The sequence below is a fragment of the Neltuma alba genome, unplaced genomic scaffold (assembly GCF_004799145.2).
Source record: "Neltuma alba isolate B1F8T4 unplaced genomic scaffold, ASM479914v2 tig00012083_pilon, whole genome shotgun sequence".
NCBI classification, from domain to species: Eukaryota; Viridiplantae; Streptophyta; class Magnoliopsida; order Fabales; family Fabaceae; genus Neltuma; species Neltuma alba.
In genome coordinates, this window is record NW_021636642.1 from 110733 (window position 1) to 127940 (window position 17208).

A 17208-nucleotide genomic window follows, 5' to 3' on the forward strand; every position below is an offset into this window, starting at 1 on the left:
TGTATTTTTTATTCCTAATTAATTATATATCTTTCTCATCTCTTTTTTCACCCATTCAGTCATTCTTTCTCATTTCTTTTCTTTTTTTTTAAACTTATTTTCTCTCCCACTTACCCTTTCCATAAATAAGGACATTTTAGAAAAATAAGTTATATTTGTTTTTTACATATTTATTATTTTTAACTAATTTTAACTAACCTTTCGAGTTGTGTAAATTAATTATTTTATACTTATATTTTGAATCAGAAAGTATTGAAAAGAAGTTGAAAATTAAATGAAGTAACAAGAGCAAATGTACAGAACAAATTTTGGATGTCATACTCATGTGTGAACGCGACTATACACACACTTGAATATATACATATATTCAATTTTGCACAATTGGATGTTTGGTTTAACCTATTTTAAGTGATTTTGTGGTCTACGGGAGAAGAATCTATCTTGTAAAACGCAAAGGTAATTTCTGAAAGTGATCCCAAACCCCTTAAACAGTAGCCAACCATATTTTTGTCGAATTTAATTTGAAAAATTATCGTCACTGCTCAAACAAGTTTTCATATCTATGTATTCTATATGCTACATATATATTACCTCCGGTTTTAATTATAAGATCTCGTTTGTAGTATAATCAATCAATTTCATGGACTACACCAATTTTCTATGATCTGGCGTGACAGTATGCTCTTGGGGACTGTCTCTCCCATTATAAATTAGGAGAAGCAAATTCCACATGTTAAACTTGTATCGGCAATAAACCACTGTTGTCTCAACTGCAACACCATACCATATAGCTGCTAGGGCTTAAACACTTCTTGCTCATGAAAAATCCAGCTCCAATGCTATGCTGCCTCCCCAGAAAGCCTGTTATACTTGTTTTCTGCCCTATCAAAGACAATGTCTAATTCTTCTAAGCAAATAATGGACAATGATGAGTGTGAAAATTGCAGAGGAAAAAAAAAAAAAAATCTGTTCAACTGATGAATGAATGTTTCTTGGAACATTTATAAGAAATAGTCTGCAATAAAGCGAAAGGAAAATTACAATAATATATGTGAGTCGAAATGTCATCAATGACCTCCAGAGAAGAAACAGACAACTGAACAATTCAAATATGAATTGCTAAAGTGGCAGCCCAGAAGTAGTTCCCATTCTAATCTCTAAGACATGCCTTACAAGAAAGCTCCTTGCTTTTGAAGCATGGACGCAACATAAGTCCATCATGCTACGTCATGTGAGAGCTTGATTCCTAATATTAGAATAGTAGACAGCAAAAATCGAAGCCTTTACTAGTTAATCATAGAAGCTCTAATATATCAAATTAAGGATGAAAAGAATCCTAGGTTACATTCTATCTTTCCTTTACGAATCTATACAATGGTACTGTGATGAGGGATGAAATTACCAAATATTTGACACAGTACTTCAACACGCATGCTCATACATCTCAAAAGACAGAATTCTAACTCGTCATCTGCTAAAAGCGCTTTGCTAACCCAGAACTTTTTTCCATCTTATTAGCTTCAATGCTAAACTACAATGTTAGAAAAACGAAAAGAAACGAGTCCTATAAACTTGCCTGTCACCACAGCGACGCACTAAGATCAGGTAAACAGGATCTTGGCAAGTAATCTGGAATAACTTCCACACGATGTAGATGCATGTTGTGGCGCTGAAAATTTGGAAAATACAAATCATCCTCATCCATAAAAAAACACACCGATAAGAACTATATAAACATGCACTGAGGTACAGGAATAATTAAAAGGACGTGCATATGAACTATTATTAGAAGAAAATTTTAATTTAATCTGAGTCATTATTTCGTTGCATGATTCTATATGGATCAATAACTCTAGCGGCAGCAACATCAATCCAATGTGTTGCTATTAACTGGTATCAATAATTGCTCTACCGAAACATTACTCATGCAAAACAAAGCACTCATCGGTAATAACATCAAGCAATAAGCATATAACACCATAAACATAACTTTTGTTATTGATGTCAAAGTGTAATTTTTGTTAAAATTAACAACTAATAGGAAATCTGAATCACTAGCATTCTTCATAACGGTATTTTCTCATGTTAACAAGTTTTAAACAATAAACTATATGGGGGTGTCAATTTTGTAAGAAGCGAACTAACCTGCCAAAAGATATCAATAGAACTATCCAAAAGACTCCAGAAATCCAACTACACTCTTTGTAGGCAACCCACACCTGATATTGTACACATTAGTTAAATTTTTGCATGCTTACTCAATTTAACTATGGCTTAGATTTGAACAAACATTATTCAGACGTCATTAGTTACTGCAGAAAGAAAATACAACAGATGATTTTCACCTTCTCACAAAAATAGGATTACTATCATTCATCACACAATTTAAGTCACTCGGTGAAAGCTACATGATGCTCTTGGAGGAACATTACTTGCAGAAATTGTGAAATGAACTCGAAAGTAACAACCTTTTCTTCCTTATAATGTAAAACATGTTGATAAACACAAACGAAAACACTGCTTAATAAAATTTAAGTTACGAGTATGGCAATCAAAACTTTACTTTTTACGAAAATAGTCTTAACTGGGTGTCAAATGTGAGAAAGAAGCAATTTACTGTGCTTCTCTTTGAACTTTGATATTCTAAGTTAATGGCGATAATGTATTTTCATACAACTTATAGCAGCTAAGAGAAAGCAATAGAGCCATACTGCTAGAGCCACAACATTGATATAGAAGTCAATAAGTGTTGCTGTCATCCACCTGCAAACATTTGGAGCTCGTCATTTACTTAAGAGATCAGAGTGAAACTACCAGTTTCTAAAACATCAACCCATACAAATATGCGAAGTTGTAAATATAACACACAAAACATGGCAGATACATGGTTTTGCCTTTTGTCCATAATTATTATACCTAGAGGGGAAAACAACAAAGAAATTTCAACAAGGAAAAAATATTGAAGCCCCTCATTAACTCATGCTATTTTGGAATAATTGTTGTCCACACTTTGCACGCCATACAAGCTCTGAGATATTTGCCAATAAGCACACATGCAAATAACAGAAGCAAGTATTTTCAGATCCTTTATTACCAACTGTATTGAATTTTACCGAGATCATGACATGTGCTTGCCTAGAGAATGTAGAGTAATGGAGGCCAAACGTTTTAATTCCATTTCATTATGACATTAGTCCATTTAGCACCAAACTAGAAGATTGCCGCTATAGTCTTACATTATTCCAAAAAGGAAAAAAAAAAAAAAGAATGATAAAGATTGGCATTATAGTCTTCCATGATTCACAAAAACAAATCAGTCCTTAACATTAGGCAATGGTTTTCCCAAGGCCTGAGAAGGCTCATGGGGCTTCTCACAATTTCACCCATATCAAAGACACAGACACTAGTCAAAAAATAAACCTAAAAAAACACCATGGCTTCAAAAAAGATCAAGTGGGTAAGCACATGAAATTTGAGAAGTTATGTTCCAGTGCTAGCAAAAGAATCCAAATAAAACATGTAAACATCAATAATTCTAAAAATTCTATTAGCGGACGAGAATTTTCCTTTCCGCATTCTTGTGTAACTGCAGATATCTAACACACAGGCTATAGTAATGGAAACCAATGTATTACTTCGTTACCAAAATTAAGATGGATAAGCATATTGCATATAGCCTTCTCCTTTCATGGAACGTGTGAAACAACAGTAACAATGAGAGTAACAGTGAAAAAAAATGAAGCACTTACGGAGTGAAAAGTTCCATTCGGAAAGGGGAACCATCAGTGATGAGAGTGTACACCAAAGTCCCTAACATGAAAAAACCCAAAACTATAAAAAGAATTCTCAGAGTCACAACGGACGAGTGCTGCCTTTTCTGCCCTGCTTCTTCACCATTCCTATGCAAACATGCCTCACAGTGTCAATCTAATTCAGAACTGAATGACAAGTGGAGTAACCACATTGATGATAGAGTAAGAAATTGGTAGAAGTTTAAATTAAATGAGACATTAAAGGTTGTGGGTGCATACTTGTTTGGATTCTTCACAGAACATAATATATAGGATCTTGTGAAGATTCTTGAGATGACAGCTTTGAGAATTGCACAACAATATAGGCACATGTAGCAATGCTGAGACAATTAAAAAGATAAGAAAGCGAACTAAATTAACTATTCTTAGCATTCAGATGATCATGATGATCAAGAGCATCATAAAAGAAACGACCAAGAATTTCATGATCAAGTTGACCTTCCAAGAACCAACCACTTGAAAGGTTGCGTGAAAACAAATAATATAAAAGAGCAGAGAAACTGCCAACTTCCACCATAGATGCAAGCAGTGAAGTGAAGGGGAAGAAATACAAAACTTCTAACCTGGCGGAGAAATTATTTCCAAAAAGACAGAAGAAAGCACGTAATGCAATTCTTCTCTCAACACAAACCAATTAAAGTACAGTTCACCCAAAAAAAAAAAAAAACCAATTCAAGTATAATGACATTTGGTAAGTGGACAATTTAAATTCTCAAACACTCAGAAACCCATTAATATGGTGTTTAGGTATGAAATATGACAAATTCAAGATCCCCATATTGGTTGTGAGTCAAATCAACATTATGATATAAAATTCTCCATATATATCATCCCAAAATATCGTATTGATAAGCCTATTCAGAAAAATACAGATATAACACGCATGCAACTTTCAAAGAGTACAACACTCAACAGCAAAAGAGTTAAATTAACTAATATAAATCTGAAAAAAAATAAATAAATACATTTAATCAGTGAACAAGCAGTGCCAGATCAATGTACCACTGGGCCTGCACACAGCTGTATAAACGAAGACAACATGATTTGGAAGAATGTCATGGTAGACAAAAGTATATATAAATGGCCAAAAAAAACAGAGACAATAAATGTCATCTCTTTAAAAAGTTTCCTCCCATAGTTCCAAGTTGCTTTACATTAATTCTCAATAATATAATACAGCATGTGCAAATAGAATAGGTTGGCTAGTGGTGGAAAGATACCTTCCAAGGCCTATAAGCAAAATTATCCACAAAATTGAGCTGATCCAGTTTGATTCCTTGTAAGCAACCCAAAACTGACAGATAAAAACTGCATGAGTGCTAAGGAATTTTCAATAAAGTTTGATCATTGATTAGAAATAGTTACTAAGTAATAGCCAGTTTGTCATATCTTCAACGAGAGATAAACTCCTTTTTTTTTTTTTTCGGTAGAGGATTTCATGAGAGAAGTGCGAACATGTTAAAAAAATAGTTGGTTTGCTAAGTTGGACATCCATCCCAAAATTTTTAGGGGCATATAGGACAAGTTATAATTCCATTAGAATACTATTCTCAACAGCAAGAAAAAGTCAGTTAAAGCGTTTAATCTCTACAGGAATGCAGATCAAGTTTACAGAAGTAGAGGGAATGCTAACCACGTCACTTATGAGAGTTTAGCATTCTCCAAATTTTATATTGGACCAAAAAGCCGGTTTCTGACTTGAAAGGATATTACTATCATTTAATGTGTTGATCACTCATTTATCCTCTCTAATTTTGGAGTGATTAAACGTGATCCTGCACTCTACTAATGCAGAAATACAAATATCTTAAAAAAATATGCTGACTTACCGCCAAAGCTACAACATTAATATAGAAATCAATCAAAGTCGCCACCATCCACCTGAATCAAGTACAATATGGGAAACTTCCAAAGGTAAACAATCGTTTAACTGAAAAGACGAATCCATTCAAATATGAATCAATGAATATAAGATATTCCACTAAATAAACATACATATTAACAACAACAATAACAATAAAAGTTAATTTAAACCCCAGGCAGATCAACTTTCATATATATGTGGGACAACAACAACCAAAAGATCACTGAGTTGAGCAAACAAGCTTAGAAGTCTCGAGTACTGAGAATAGTACGCTACTCGTTGAACAAAAGCAAGTGAATTTCCGGGTACCGGACGACAAAACAAGTATGACCAAGAGACATTGAAACCGGAGCTCCTTTGATAATTTAAGGCAGTGTTTCGAACCGATGTTTTACATTAGGTAATTGCAAGCTTGAGTTCACTGAGCGCGTTCTTGTACGACCAGCATAAGCATGAAATTAAATACGTGAATTTCTGGGCTTTGGCCCCCAATTTATGAAGATAATAATAACTAAAAATTGGGATTTGAACTTTGACAATTATGTCATACTGCAGCAAGCAAATTTCTCTACTAAAAGAAGTTACCATGTAAGAAAGAGAACCCAGTACGCTGCATGAAATTAATTCACTAAAATCATCAACTTGATCAAGAGTAAAATGGCAGACACGGAGAGAGTTACGGTGTGAGAAGCTCTTTACGAAATGGGAGGCCATCCTTGAAAATCGTATAACTAAGGGTAGCCACCATGAGAAATCCCAAAGCAGTAAACAGAGTTGTTAAGCCGATTGCCAGTGAAATCTTCGCCATGGTTAAGGAAAAAGTTTTCTTTTTTCCCCGGGGGGTTGGTCGAAGAGGAGGAGGAGTTGGAGAAGGCTTTATAAAGACAAGGACAAGGAAGAGCCACGTCGCAAATTGAAAATGCAAGAGAGTGAAAGGAACCAAACTCCTTGGAATTAGAACGCGACCGTGAGAGACGAGACTCGTTCATTTTTCCTTTGGTCATCGTTAACTCGTTATCCTCTTCTCTTGTCTAATCCTCCATTGGCGAAGCTTTTTCACGAAGTCCATCTATGTTTTGGAATTTTCTTTAACTAACAGAAACGCCCCAGAAGGATAGAAGAAAAAACAGAGGTAATAACGGCCATTGTATGGTAGGCGGTAGCGGCCAAAAAAATAACGGAAACATGGTGGACTCTGCAATTTTTTTTTTTTGGTGACATGAGAAACAAAATAAATGTGACATGAAAACATTGTTTAATTTTTAAAGACCAATTCATGCGTCTTTCTTTTTCTTTTTTTAACTTTCCACCCCCAGCGTGCGCGCACCCTTAGCCCCACATGACCACGAATGCGTGTAACTATTTCCAAAAGCTATCAACTATGACCAAAAAAATAGAAATTTGAGTAGGCTGAAATTGAACTAAACTTCTGAATATATCTGTCATACGTCTTTTTGTCAAGAACAAACTGTAAAAACTACCTAACTAATTTAAAAAAACTAAATAAATTATTTAATTATAATAAATATAACATGAATTTCTTAAAATATTTCAATATAACATTAAATTTTATATGAATTTATAAACTTGACAAATTAGTTTAGAAAATAATGATAAATATGAAAAAATGTGAATTAAGATTTTTATATATAAAATCAAAATAAACTTCCTAACTTCTCGACATTAGGAATAGAGAGGTATTTCACGGTGTGCAATGCTACGCAAGGGTTCTTATTTGTGCGTGCAAATGTGGAAAATAACAATTACTCTTTCAGTTCTAAATATAAAACTCATTATAATACAAAACACATTACAAAATAAGCCTCATATTTAAGATTGGAATAGATAATTTTAAAGAAGACTCACTGGATCATCACAAGAAATAAATAAATCTTGCTAGTTATAATGAAATATTAGCATCTTAATCTTTAATTAGTGATGGATCAATATCTAACAACTAATGTGCCTACAAGTATTTATTTTCGAAGCAACTTTAATTTACAAGTCTTTCGTAGGCTGAATTAATCGAATTTCGACCTAAAAGAATTTTAAAGAAAATGCAAGACGTCAACAATTATGCCTAGCAATCTCCATTCGCATAGAAATGGAAACTATTCAAGCGTAAAAGTAAAGATTTGAAATTCTCTCTCAAGCCTCAAAGAACAACACCCTGGTAAATCAATTAAAAATGCTTTCCTTACTAAAACAGGACTGCATTTAACCTTCCCAGGAAAATAAATAAATAAATAAAATAAAGATGAAAGCAAAATTAACAAGCATTAGCATAGCATACAAAAGTGCTCACAAGGGGGGGGAATCACTTGGGGACAAAAGGAATTTGAAAATTTTGGGCCACAGCTTCGAAGATGAAGCAGTGAAATCATAGGCAATTCCATATCAACATGCGCAGCCACCCCTTTGCTCATTCTCAGGAACAGCCTCAGGAATCCCTTGAAAATATCTGCATTTGAGATTCAATCATGGTAGTTAGTGAGTCCAGGAAACCAGAGAACACGTTGTATAGATAAGAAGGCTTATTTTAGATTGGCTTCTTGTATGAGCCTTTTGAAGTTTACGAGTTAACTGGGTCCAAATGATTTGGCATCCATTATTTAAGTTAAGATGTGGACTCAAGAAACCCAGCAAATCAATTAACAGGTTTGACCACCATGATATAGATAGCTTGACCTATCTATAAAAAACTACACATTAGAAAGGCCAATCAAATAACCCAAAAAATGGAAGAAATTCAACGAGGGCATAGGCATTCCCCGCATTAAGAGCAAAAAGCAAATAGAAAACCAACAAAACCATATCAATACCTTATCAAAATGCTTAAATGGAAGAATATTGGTTTGCAGTCACAAAAAAGGGATGCTGCAAGCTTGTTTCTCATATGGGAAGGGGCTTACTCTCACCAATAAGTAACTACGTCTCTTTAACCAACCCGCTATTTTCTTTTTAGTTACAGTTGAATGGTCAAACTTGGGTAGGAGCCTACGTACGATCAATTGTTCTACACCATGGATCCAGATCAAATACAAGGGCAAAAACAAAAAAAACAAAAAAAAGGCCACTCATGCTATTCCACTAAATTCACGTCCAGATCCCTGGTTCAGACTCTTCATGATATCCAGTACAAACAATGACACAGCCTAATAATACCACAAGTACCTAGCATTTAGCATAAAGACAGCTCCAACATATAAGGTCTACCAATTCCCACATCTTCTATATGCACAGCACCTATGCATGAGCAACATGCTTGCGATATATGGAGTTGAATATATAACAAAGCTTTCGGGGAAAACAAACAGATGCAGAAGTAATCTACACACACCTAAGGACATGAATCGTTTGAAGGCATTAGACAGAGCTTCAGGAAGGAATATCGACAACTAATAACCCCTGTATCATTTTTCTGCACGTTATTATTTACTTACATGTCTTGATCATTCTCATTAGCTAGAGCAGTCTTGGCAATACAAAGGAATGCCTCATCAACATTGTAATCCTCTTTGGCAGATGTCTCAAAGTAGGGAATATTCCCTTTTGAAGCACACCAGTCCTGTGCTTTCTTCTCGGAAACCTGAAAATCAGTTTATTAGATATTATGCGTGGTTTAAGGAAAATTTGAAGTGCAGTAGCATCTGCCTACCACTCGACTGTTCCCACCATCAATGTCAACCTTGTTTCCGAGCAATATGAATGGAAATGTCCTTGGATCAGGAGGGTTTGCCTGTATTACAATTAAAATAAGAATTAGAAGATTACCTCCATAAGAAAAGGATGGCAAAAAGATAAATGTTTAGAACAAAGCATAAATACAAAACAAATAATGCAATAAAACAACTGTGAAGTTTGCAGCTGCTATTTAAATTGCTGCATTTTGTCAACAAATGTTGAACACAGAGAACCCTCCTTTTCTTAAGTTGTTGAAAACCCTATGACCCCATCAAAGTGTTATAGGATAGGTAATGCAACTTGAGGGGGTGATAAAAGAGACAAATTATCCATTTTTAATTACAATCATCTAGAACTTGGGATATCAGTTCATTATCATATAGAGATCAATACATCGGTTTGTCATTATCTAGAATATTAAGAATGGGTGAGACTGGGGGCAAAAATCTAACTACCACATCTTTGCCCTGTAAGACCAAGTAAGGATTTAAAACGTTGCCCTATAATTAGGACCAGAGGGGGCAACAGGCACCAGAAATACTAAATTTTACAAGAGGAAACCCAACAGACACAGAGATGCTAATTCTAGCCGGTAACTCTTAGCAAGAGAGAATCATAGAAAATCTCTAACCTCCAACATCACTAGCCTCTCTAACTTACCCCAGTTCATCGTCAAGCAGCAAACCATGAAGGAAATGATTCATAGAACAGAGTCAAAGTATGAAAGAATCAATTGGTTATATCATCATATTTCAAATAAAAGCAATGAACATGGGGAAGTAATAGTATTCTGTAAAAACCCATTAACCTCTTTTTCATTAGTAAAAACTAAAATGTGCAGGAAAAACAAAACTCGCACATTTCATAACTCAATATTTGATGTAAAAAAAACAGCGAGTGGAATGATAATAAAATGATATCATCTGTTGGTGAGTCAAAAAAGAATTTCTTCTTCAGCATCACAGTGATTTCATCTATAATGTTGGTCATGGTCTCTTCTAATCATAACAAAAGCCGCACCCATGCACACACGCGCTCACACAAAAACTATTGGAGTGATGAAAGGTTAATTAGGTCAAATCATACAGAAAATTGCCAGGGTTCATTTACCTGACATTTAAAAAATGATCTCGTTTGAAGTCAGAAAACTAAAGTTAATGATGAGATCTAAAATAAACATTTTTAAATGTTCTTCTACTAAACCAAGCAAACTGATTGTCTGCTTTTATTTCCTCCTTTCTTTTCCCTTTCCCAATTGTAGTTCCAAGCCCAATCACGAACCCACTAGCTAGGAGGCTAAGTAGCAAGAAGTAAAATAAGAAATTCCCTAGGAACAAGGTTACAATGAGATAGGAAAGCAGCATTAAACAATACAAAAATAAAATGTCATCTCTAGCCTGTTTCCCATGGCTGAAACCATGGCACAGACTGTTCAGGATAAAATACAGCTATAGTAGTTAAAAGTTACACAGAGCCTCAGACGTGTTCAATATACAACTACAATGTCAAGATAAAGAATGATCTGAAGAACCTGTTTGAGAAACTCATCGTGCCAATTGTCAAGGGTATCAAAAGACTTCATGACGTTAACATCATAGACTAGGACACAGCAATCTGCCCCTCTATAGAATGCAACTCCAAGACTCTGGAATCTTTCTTGGCCAGCAGTATCCCATATCTACCATAGAGACACACCATGCATTGCAATACACAACTTCTATAGTAAACTTCATAATAAGTTAAGCAGAAAACTGAGATGCCATTAAACAAGAAAACCCACCTGTAATGTGACGAGTTTATCATCAATCTGGAGTTCTTTTGTGACAAAATCAGCACCAATGGTAGCTTTATATTGCAGACTGAACTTCTTGTGCACGTATCTACCCATGTAGTTAATAGTCCAAAGATCTTACGGCCAAGAAGGAAGAAGTGAAACGATGTCCTTAGAGGCTGGACCAGTAAAGTGCGGCATGGATATTGTAACAGAGACCATCCCAGAAACAAGTAAACAAAAGATAACCCCCCAAAATCCAAACCAGACCATAGCAAGCAGCAATTTAACGTAACACGCCAAAGAGATTAGAATAAAGCCAAACGCACAACAATGCTCAGCAAAACACCATAGACACAAAAGAAAAAGAAGACACAGGAGCCAAAAATAGAGTAAATTAGCAGAAAACCACGAACGAACAATCGTTACATCACCAAATAACAATGATTCGGGCAGGCACATCAACAAAGTGCAACTGGTGAAGGATACTGATTCATCAACGACGTCTTTCCCACCCTGACCATGAAGGAAAATCACAAAACGCAATTCCCAACATGTTAACGGATGCGCAAACACAAATAACACGTGTGTGCATTTGCAGATAAACCCTAAGAACGTACCCGCTATCGCCGAGGACGATGACCTTGAGCAAGGTTCGCCGACGCAATGACATGGCAATGGTGGGGAATGGATAAGAACGATGAAGATCTTCCTTTGCCGCTTTTATTTGGGTGATTCTGATTGGTGGCGAACTTTGTACTTGTCAACCAGTTTGTGAGGGCGAAGGAAAAAAGGGGCGCCAATTTCGATCGCTTTCTGCACTATTCCAGTGTTTCCAAAAACAGTCTGTTTCTTAACTTTTCTCAACATTCAGGGGAGAGAGAGGGGGAGAGAATAAATTACCATGATAAATGACTCATAAATACCACCATCTTTCCATTATTAGCCCATCTCATGATTTTTGGATGAAATTAATAATTTAATCCTGTAACGAAAATGGACAGAATTATTCGCACATAAATGGCTATTTATGAATATAAATAATTAAATTATCTTTTTATATTCAAAAGTCAAAACATGATGTCAGCGGGAATAAATAACCTTTTTATCTGTCGTACTACACAATAACAGAAGAATTGATTTTCTCCCCTTCATTTTATATCTTATCGGGTGTCCTTCCATGCATTGAATAAATTTTATAGTAATAATTTACTGCCATTAATGGATAGCGAATTTATTGTTATGTTAAATTACACTGCTAGTATATTTCGGGTTATCTACGCCTGAGAAGTCAGAAGAGCCAAGAATAAGAGGAGTAATTTTTTTGAATAAAAATTTTATATTTTATTTTAAAAATTATTTTTTATGGTATACAAAGTTTATAATAAAACATACCATCCCCGTATCATGAATAATAGAGTAACTTGCTATGTTTCTCAGAATTACTATGACAGAAAAAGAAAAAAGAGCCGAATTAATATAAATATTCGTTCTTAATGTAAGATATATTTAATTAATTTGATTAGATTAAAAAAGTTAGTTATTTATAAAAAATATGACATGTCTTTCTTAAAGACTATAATAATCTTTCTTAATATCTTCTTTCCATCTTCTGGAGTATTCATAGGGATAATTTAAAAAAAATTAATAAATATAATAAATAAATTTTATATTTATGATCAAAATTAACTCAATAATTAGATTCTATTTTATGGGACGAAAGAGTATTTGACAATATTACGAAGGATATCTTTTTCAATCACTTATTAAATGACAAGTCATTGCAAACGAAGGAGCTGCCCGTTTTGAACAATGGGAAATCTTGCTGTTACTGTACCTAAAAAAATTAAAAAAATAGAAACAATATGGAATATACTTCGATCACCAATCCACCATGACCAAATAAAAACATTTGCTGGAGTCCATGCAGGCAATCTCTTGTCATTAATAAGTTCCTTGTTTTATTGCCACGACGTGTCTGCGAACAATTGCCAATTTGCTAGTATTTATGCATAACCCTGAGTTTAAAAATTAATTTACGTTAAAACCTGAATCCATCTTTCCATTCCCGTTCTATCCCAGGGGTGAGTGAATTTTATAATTTTCTATATTTTCCTTACTTGTTTCCTGACCATCTTCATTTGAAATAAAATATCAAATACTTCAACGGTGTATGAAAGTTTGTTCAGGTTATATATAAAAATTAAAATCTAAAGGTCAATTTCTTGTGTCATTCTCATATTAACAAGGTAAAAAATTCACAAATGGTAGAATTACTAATACAATACTATCTCTAGTCCTTAATATAAAACTTTTAATTTGGCCTTAAATATAAGATTTTAATTTATTTTGTCTTTTATATTTATTCATTGTTTTAAAATAATCCCTGTAATAGTTATACATGTTAAAAATTTCACCAAATAGTAGTTTTAGCTCATGCGCATGATTAGTGAGGGTATTCTAAGAAAGATAACATATATTTAATACAAATAACTAACTTAATAAATTTTTTTAATTTACTCAAATTAGTCAACTAACTCTTATATTAACGACTAGAGACAACATAAATTAGTTAACGAACTTATTAGTGGCATAATTACACTGTCAATTTTTGAATGTGGAGAGAAATTACGGGCAAAATGTACTTTTTCTGAAGATTTAGGTACAGTAGTCTTTGTTTTGCCATCAATTCTGTTCATGTGTATTGTTTAGAACTTGAAGTAGCTCATCAATTAAATTTTTATGTTTGATTTTTTTTTTTGGGGCCAAGAATTATTTATGTTTGATTATATAAATATAATTAAAAAGGGAAACAGTTGAGACGCCCTGTGCGGTGCGTTTTAATGCACTAAGCATGAATTGCAGTGCTCCTGCATCCGCGTCGGAGCCCACCATCGCCATACCAAGCAGTGCAAATTGCGTGCGAAGCAATCAAAGCACTCGCGCCTTCCGCAGGATCAGCTCGGCCGTTGGAGCGCGCACAATGGAGGAGGAAAAAGCACCCTTGATTGGAGAAATCGAGGAAGTAGGCACCGATTCTGATGCGGCTCAAAGACATGTGAGGACCAAGGTTCCGGAGGTGGAGATCCACCTGTACCGTCAGGGCAAGGGACCCATTGAAGTGTTCAAGACGACCCTGGGAGGTTGGGATCAGGACCAATTGGAAGTTCGAAATATCCTCGACAAGTATGGCTTTAAATCCATCTACGCGTTCAATCCTCAATCGGGACGCGGCGTTCCCATTCGGTTCAACCCTAAAAACGGCAGGTCGATATTGACTTATAGGGATGGAGGAGTTGTTTACATTGATGGAGAACCCAAGGTGTGTGTGTATAACATATATGGTTGACTTTTCGTGATAGTAGAAAATTGTTAAGTCATATCATGTCTAGAAATGGGGGGGGGGAAAAAAAAAAGGAAGATAATTCGTATAGATTGAGGTTCTATTTAATTCCACTATTAGAAGGGCCAAAACTGTGTTCTACATGGATATAATCTAAACTAGGAAGAGGTATAAGTTGCCCGATATTTTAGATCTTCTGTTTTGGATAAGAATATTTAATTAATTGAGGAATTCAGTAGGTCCTTAATTTGAATTATATTTTTCCCCCTACATCTGTTCTATATGGTTATAGCACATTCATTAGGGAGTAATTTCTTGATCTTATAGCTTGCGTAATGGATGAAAATATTCGAGCATTTTGGTTGAGTATTGTACTGCTGGATGTTATTCTCTGCGGATATAGAAGTATGGGAGAATCCTATGGCTTTTTTTTATGCATCAGTATCGCACAAAGCTAAGGTGGCATCGTTTAATAGTACTGTATATAATTCAGAGGGAATGCGTGCCTTCTCTCGTCGGAGAGCCAAAATCGAATTCATTAATAAGATGTAAAAAACTTTGAGAGGTAAAAGGCTAACACTAATTTCGTATAGGTTTATGTTGACGGTTGGCTAAAGCTTGCGTCTAGTTGCTTCATGATTTTGTCTGTTGAAAAAACGGGGGTGGATTGGTGGTTGAAAACATTTCGGTGGTTAATAAGACAAATACAATGACTTTCAAGCATTGAAGATGATTCCTTGGGGCTTTTACATGCTTAACATGAAGTTAAGGAGTTCATTTGCCAAACCCTTAATGTTGAGGCTCTGCAAGTTGTTCTTTTGAAGTGTTGCTGGTGACCTGTTCTGGTAGAAACATTAGAACTAGGATACCCTATCAGGGGCTCCCTAGACGATAATTCTCGGAGTTGTTTTCAACAGGGTTCTCTCAACCTGAGAGAAGGCTTTGAGAAGTGAATAGGAATACCTCTAAAATTGGGTTATCGCAGTCAAAGAGAAACTAACTCTCTATCTCCATTAATCACTGGAATTTAACTGACGCCTTTTGTTTGTTGGTTGGCCAAGAGGGGGAATCCATCTACATGAGTCATTTTATTTTCTGGAAACTGACTTGTTGGTATAAATTTAGATGCCTTATCGACAGTTCTAAAGTAACTAAGTGAGCCCTTTTAGATGTGAACTACAGTCCCCCGAGCCTTGCTTCGATTAAGTGCATTGGGATTTAAATAGGTTATCTCTTGTTTTACAGATAAGCATCAAGACTCGTGTATCTCAATAATGAAATCCTCTGAGGGATCAGCTTGACATTTTCTCTGTATCTTATTAAGTGAAACATGTGAAAGTTTTTCTTTCTGTGTGATATGACTTGTGTTTAGCTCCTCGAATCACTAAGAGTCTGGGAAAAGATTTTAGAGTTAACTTTAGAAATTAAAATTTTGAAGGACAAAGCTGATCTTTTTTTTGTCATTGTGTTCCAAGTCTTGTATCCAGTTTGTAACATAATGTGATTTACATCATGTGTTGATTTCTTTTTCTTTTTCTTTTTCTTTTGGCAGGATTCGTTGATTAAACCAGTGACCAAGATCTTGACTGGGGTGGCATTAATAACCATTATGATTGTACTGGTTTCCAAGGATATTCCGGAATGGATCAAGAAATTAAACCTTTTCGGTGGAGACTTTCCTCCATGGATCTTGGCTTGTGCAGTTATTGTTTTCACCCGCATGAGGAAGAGAACCAAACACGTCCTGAAGAAGTTTGGTTGGTGAACGGACAGAGCTCATGCTCCTGTGGTCGGGTTTAATGGATTTCTGTACGCTTTCAGGTTTTTTGTAAGATGGCATATTTTCCCCATTTAAATACATCTTTTTCTATAGAATTAATGTCAGTAAGTATTATTGATAATAAGTAATAGCGCGTTCTGGTTAATTTTTTTGTTTATGTTTTTTTAGTATTTCTGTATTTATTTTCATGCTGTTCTGAGGCATATCTGGTTAAAGGTTTCTTCGACCCCGATTCTACGAAGAAATCTTATGTTTTCTCTCTAAAATAGTTGCATAAGAACTGATATACTTGTACGCCTGCCAAAGTTAAGGTCCGACTAAAATTCAATCTCTTAAGACGTGGTCTTGTTGGCACCTCAACAAGAGTTGATTCAATTATTAACAGTAAATTGTGATTCCGTTGATAAGATTGGAGTGTGTTTAAACCTGTGAACATTGGAAATGGCTTCTCTCCAGTCGGTGGAGAGATCCCATTACAACTGTAAACCGCTATACTAAATTTAATGATGCAGATTTTCAATGGTTTTTAAAAATACAGATTAATCCATCTCGTTGAAATTTGGCCACGGTTTAAAACTGACGTTCGCTGGAAGTGGCACCATGGACTTTTTTTTGACGGTCAACTCAGGTTTGCACATCATGCTACGAGTAAACCAGTAATCTTACTGGCTTTAACAAGAGTTGGTTGGGAGTGGGACCGTGGAGGGTTTTTTGCGGTCAATTTTGCTGACGACTGTTCTACACTTTTATTTCATTCGACTGCTACATACATCTTTCAGATTTCAATATTTGGATGTCACTCGTAAGCAAAATTGTTTCATACGCCAAAATTTCTAGTCTGATCTGACGAAGTTCCTATTAGGAATCATTTAAAACTAAACCCAAATAATTGTTACGCATGATTAACAAAACAAAATCATCATTAAGTCAGCACAAACATAATAATATTATTTG

The 17208-nt window shown here is 35.0% G+C and overlaps 3 protein-coding genes across 3 annotated transcripts; 1 reads left to right on the top strand and 2 right to left on the bottom strand.

The window, feature by feature from the left end:
* Positions 1 to 484: 484 nt before the first annotated feature.
* On the bottom strand, positions 485 to 6704 carry LOC114722137 (uncharacterized). Its single transcript, XM_028908085.1, is given in 10 exon segments — positions 485 to 882; positions 1577 to 1669; positions 2146 to 2219; positions 2712 to 2763; positions 3750 to 3899; positions 4032 to 4047; positions 4050 to 4132; positions 5033 to 5106; positions 5642 to 5693; positions 6357 to 6704. Coding segments are annotated over 10 exon segments (765 nt in total). The 5' UTR covers positions 6485 to 6704; the 3' UTR covers positions 485 to 839.
* Positions 6705 to 7746: 1042 nt separating this feature from the next.
* On the bottom strand, positions 7747 to 11973 carry LOC114722130 (ras-related protein Rab7). Its single transcript, XM_028908067.1, has 7 exons — positions 11752 to 11973; positions 11621 to 11647; positions 11141 to 11240; positions 10892 to 11038; positions 9335 to 9415; positions 9120 to 9265; positions 7747 to 8137 (listed from the first exon to the last, which is right to left on the bottom strand). Exons 1-7 carry the CDS (start codon positions 11802 to 11804, stop codon positions 8074 to 8076), a joined length of 618 nt encoding a protein of 205 aa, XP_028763900.1. The 5' UTR covers positions 11805 to 11973; the 3' UTR covers positions 7747 to 8073.
* Positions 11974 to 13982: 2009 nt separating this feature from the next.
* Positions 13983 to 16405, top strand: LOC114722162 (uncharacterized). Its single transcript, XM_028908119.1, has 2 exons — positions 13983 to 14453; positions 16027 to 16405. The coding sequence occupies exons 1-2, from the start codon at positions 13986 to 13988 to the stop codon at positions 16237 to 16239; spliced, it is 681 nt and encodes a 226-aa protein (XP_028763952.1). The 5' UTR covers positions 13983 to 13985; the 3' UTR covers positions 16240 to 16405.
* Positions 16406 to 17208: the final 803 nt, after the last annotated feature.